Below are 1,660 nucleotides of genomic sequence, written 5' to 3' on the forward strand. Positions count from 1 at the left end.
GATGCACATGTACTGAAAGAGATACTGTAATTAGAGCAAATACTCCATGATTGGTGTTGGGACATAACCAGAGGTTCAGTACACTTAGATATTGTTCAAATTATTTAGAGAGCCTGTATTTAGCTACTGTACATCAAGAGCATCAAAGAAATAACACCAAAAGGAAAGCTATTAGCAGACTAATGAAATTTAAGATTACGCTAACTCAAAAGAACATTAAAAAATGGTTTAGGCAGATTCCCCACTGATAGTCAAGAATTAGTTTGTGCTGCTGCAGGCGTGAAGTGCAACTCCTCTTCATTCAGCACWGTACATATTATGCTTTAGCAAAACTAAAGGCTTTCCTAATGCCAATATTTATTTCAAGCACAGAACGATGAAGCATAACAACTTTTAAAATTGTATTTCAAACTATGAGACACTAACAGGGTTGGAAAAGAAACAGAGAAGAAACTTCCATAAAAAAACTCCAAAAAACAAAAATCCCACACTTCTATCACTGCTGAATCACTGGATGCCACCACTTGAGAAAACAAAGGTCAAAACAATATATATGAAATGAAAAGTATTGCTCAGTCCCCTCACCCCCACTAAAATCTTTCCATAGTGCCTACATCACTGAGGAAAAAAACAGTTATCAAAGCAGTTCCCCTTCTCATACATTCATGTTTTAACTCAACTGGAGAGGGAGTTTTTGATGTTAAGTGCAGCTACTTTTTGGTATTAACAAATTTGYGTGCTTCTTTCAAAAGAGTTTCAACATCTTCATTATCCTTTTCTTCTGAATTTGGTTCCCAGTCAGAATCTTCATCAGTAGGTTCGCACTCTTCGTCGTCATCATCTATAAAGCTGTCATTAAGATCATATTCATTTGGTTCACCATCATTGTCACTGTCTTCCTGCAAAGACCTTTTTCCTGTAGGGGAAAAAAAAGTAATATATTCATGAATCATCACCACAGAAAYAGAAAGACCTTGAAGAGACCATCTAGTTGATCTTTCTCCTCAAGAAGAGGAAGGATCAACTAAAGCACCATACCCAATTTTGATGATTTTTGGTTTTAAGAATCCCATGAAAAGTTGTATYATCTCTCTCAAACACCTACTGTAGTGCTTACCTGTCTGTTCACTTAGAAAGTTTTCCTTATTGACTTTAATACAAGTCTCTTTTTACAGTGAAGCCAAACTCAGCCCACTGGATTGTAAGGCTTCCCCACCTCCAAACCAGAGTATAAGCTGATTAGTATACAACTCCCTGGCTCCTCCTTTCTTGAAGGCAAGCACTTCCCTYCTTTTTTTCTAGTCTCTAGGACCTTATCAATTATATATGATTTTCAAGAGCCAGGTACTCAGGGTGTGAAAACATTTAAGTATCATTTAAACTGCATTTTTCTTGGAAGCTCCAAACCCTTTATCACTGGCATTAATGATATGAGCCACCTAATCAGTTACCTTCTAAGCAAAAGCAGACAAAAAAATTAATAYATATTGCAGCCTCTGATGACTTCTGATAACTTTCCTTTCCTYAATGAGCAGCCCATCAAATTTTCCTAGTTATCTTCTTACTACTCCCACACTTAAACAATATCTTTCTTTCCATTTAGTCTCTAGCTATTGCTAGATTGCTGTTTTGCACCTGGATTTTCTGTCTTCATCCATAG

General features: G+C 36.5%; 1 protein-coding gene across 4 annotated transcripts in view; it reads right to left on the minus strand.

Moving 5' to 3' along the window:
• Window positions 1–89: 89 nt before the first annotated feature.
• Window positions 90–1,660, minus strand: part of APLF (aprataxin and PNKP like factor) — a 39,139-nt gene continuing 37,568 nt past the window's right edge. For all 4 annotated transcript variants that reach the window (XM_026080660.1, XM_026080661.1, XM_026080659.1 and 1 more), the window contains one exon: window positions 90–916. In XM_026080660.1, the coding sequence (XP_025936445.1) occupies window positions 711–916 (206 nt within the window). In that variant the 3' untranslated portion in view covers window positions 90–710. The remainder of the gene's footprint in view (window positions 917–1,660) is intronic.

The sequence above is a fragment of the Apteryx rowi genome, unplaced genomic scaffold (assembly GCF_003343035.1).
Source record: "Apteryx rowi isolate R43461 unplaced genomic scaffold, aptRow1 scaffold_53, whole genome shotgun sequence".
Lineage (NCBI taxonomy): Eukaryota > Metazoa > Chordata > Aves > Apterygiformes > Apterygidae > Apteryx > Apteryx rowi.